The sequence below is a fragment of the Mizuhopecten yessoensis genome, unplaced genomic scaffold (assembly GCF_002113885.1).
Source record: "Mizuhopecten yessoensis strain PY_sf001 unplaced genomic scaffold, ASM211388v2 scaffold11033, whole genome shotgun sequence".
NCBI classification, from domain to species: Eukaryota; Metazoa; Mollusca; class Bivalvia; order Pectinida; family Pectinidae; genus Mizuhopecten; species Mizuhopecten yessoensis.
The window spans coordinates 118,473-120,766 of NW_018408845.1; the positions used below are offsets into that span (position 1 = coordinate 118,473).

The window sequence follows — 2,294 nt, forward strand, 5'->3', positions numbered from 1 at the left end:
CTCTGATGACCTCTCCCTCACCAAAGGAAGGACATTTTATAGTAGTCAATCTTTATCATTCTATTTGAAAGAAGCATCAATTAATTAAGTTTTAGAAAATATTAGTGTTTTTTTCTATCAATCTACCTGTTTTGTTTCCACAGGAGTGTTACCCGCCATTTTGGATATATTGTCTCAAGAGATCGATGCCAAACTTGTGGTAAGTCAACTGAAGTACTGTAGTCAAAGGATACCAAAAGTTTCTATAAAGAGTAAAACCTGTATTTTTTATCACTAGCTGATTTTAAGAAAACAGTTAAAATGTGTAGATCAATTCCAAATAGGGCAACACTACCTTTCTCTTGTTGATTTTAAGGTCAACACTATTTTCCCGTTAACATTGGCCGGCATACCTACACATCTCAATCCAGAGGTCTTTTAGTTTTGCTTTGAATGAGTTCCAAGTTTTTAAGTTCCGTCTGTACCTGCAAATGCAGTGAAATCTAATGATGTAGTAATTTGGTGTCTGTTGGTGTTTACAGGACCAACAATACAAGGGGATGAAGACGATCTTTAAGAAGACACTTGACCTGTTAGCACTGATCACGAGGGAGAACAGTGCTATGCAGGAGGCCATGTTTAATCACCTAGACACTCTACTGGAGGTCCAGATTGTCCCTTCCTGTCTCGCACTGGCTCTCAAAGAGGTAAGACACGTTCACAGAAGTGCCAAGAGATTTCTTCAGAAGTATATAATCATTGTAGCATCATACTGATTATTGTGTAATTAATATTTGGCAGAGTTCTGGCTTTTTGTACTCCAGCACTTTAAGCTTACATACTCTGATTCCTTTTGTCCACACCAGAAACTGATACACACAACTCCATCTGACCCCTTATTGACCCAAAACATTGCATAGTTTTGCTTACACTTGTTTTGTATCTTGTAGCTGTTCATTGCTAACCAGACCACATGCCTGAAGGTTCACTCCAAACAGATCCAGAAGATTGTGCTGCTGGCGGCACAGTACCAGAGTGAGGCTCCAGAGTTCCTCGAACTCCTCAAAGTGCTTGTCAAAGTGGAAGGACTTGACCTGACCATCAAACGTAATCAGGCTCTAGTAATGAAGTACATCATGCAGAATTTCCGCAAGGCTGCCTACGTTCTTGACCAACCACGAGACAGCAGGTGGGCACTAGGACCAAGATTAGATTTCATTAGGGAAAAAAAAGATCTATGTTGAATTTAACATATTTGGGATGCTCTGCCCACTGCTAGTTATTTTTCAAACTGATTCCAACTGTTTTGTTTCAGTCCAAAGATTTACAATTGAACATCTGCCGTTTTGTTTTTGTAGGGAGCAGATTTTAACAAACAAGCGAGACCCAGGCCATCTTGCCTACTTCATTTGTCTGGTGGACCTGCTTTCAACTTGTGCTGAGGTAAGGGTCAGGGGTTAAAGAAGTGGGGTCAAGTGTTAGGGTTAAGTTGTTTTGGTGTCAAAGGTCAGGATTTAGTTGATTTAGGGTTAAATGCTAGAATAAAGTTGGTTTTTGGGTCAAAGATCAGAGTGTTAATATGATTTAGAGGTTAAGAGTGTTAAGGTCAAGGTTCAGGGTAAGGGTTGTTTGGGGTCCAGGTATGATTAGTTCTGCTCTATGTTTGACAATATTTATAACTTTGTTTCTGCCGTCATCCCTAGGGAGAGAACAAATTTATTGAGTCCCTGTGTCAGACCATCATGCCAGTGGAGGAGATCCTGTGGGTACTGAACCACCGGGACATCGATGGTAACCTCAAACAGCCCTTTGTCAAGTACATGTTGTGGGTGTACCTTAAACCGGCCGGAAATCTGGTGGAGAGTGGGGCGGCTGACCTACAGCATGACAAGTAAGATACAGCAGCACTTCAGAGTACTGTTGACCATAACATATAGCTTAAATGTCTTCTTAGTAATGCCATACCTCACATATAGCTCTAAGTTCCTCAGCATCTCAGAATAATGTTCAACCTCAGATACATATGATGGTCTTCTTTATCAGCTCTGAGTAATGGTAAACCTCACACAGAGCTCAAAACAGTTGCGTACAATTGTATTTCTTCATTTTATTGAAACTTTAACTAGCCTGTTTCCTTTTTCAGAGAAATGTGGAATTTTGTAGCATCTGCTGCAGACACCATCAAACAATTGTCAGATACCATAACAAAACACAGGGATAGAGTAGCCCTATTGCTCAAACAGCCTCCTGGCAAAAGGTAGGTACTCATTAACAACAGTACTCAAACAGCCTCCTGGCAAAAGGTAGGTACTCAT

At 40.5% G+C, this 2,294-nt stretch overlaps 1 protein-coding gene across 1 annotated transcript in view; it reads left to right on the forward strand.

The window, feature by feature from the left end:
• LOC110464789 (inositol 1,4,5-trisphosphate receptor type 1-like) overlaps positions 1–2,294 on the forward strand; it is a 133,172-nt gene that overhangs the window by 80,774 nt on the left and 50,104 nt on the right. The window contains exons 33-38 of the mRNA XM_021520214.1: positions 144–199; positions 522–686; positions 930–1,168; positions 1,338–1,422; positions 1,683–1,870; positions 2,123–2,236. Coding sequence (XP_021375889.1) covers positions 144–199; positions 522–686; positions 930–1,168; positions 1,338–1,422; positions 1,683–1,870; positions 2,123–2,236 — 847 coding nt within the window. The remainder of the gene's footprint in view (positions 1–143; positions 200–521; positions 687–929; positions 1,169–1,337; positions 1,423–1,682; positions 1,871–2,122; positions 2,237–2,294) is intronic.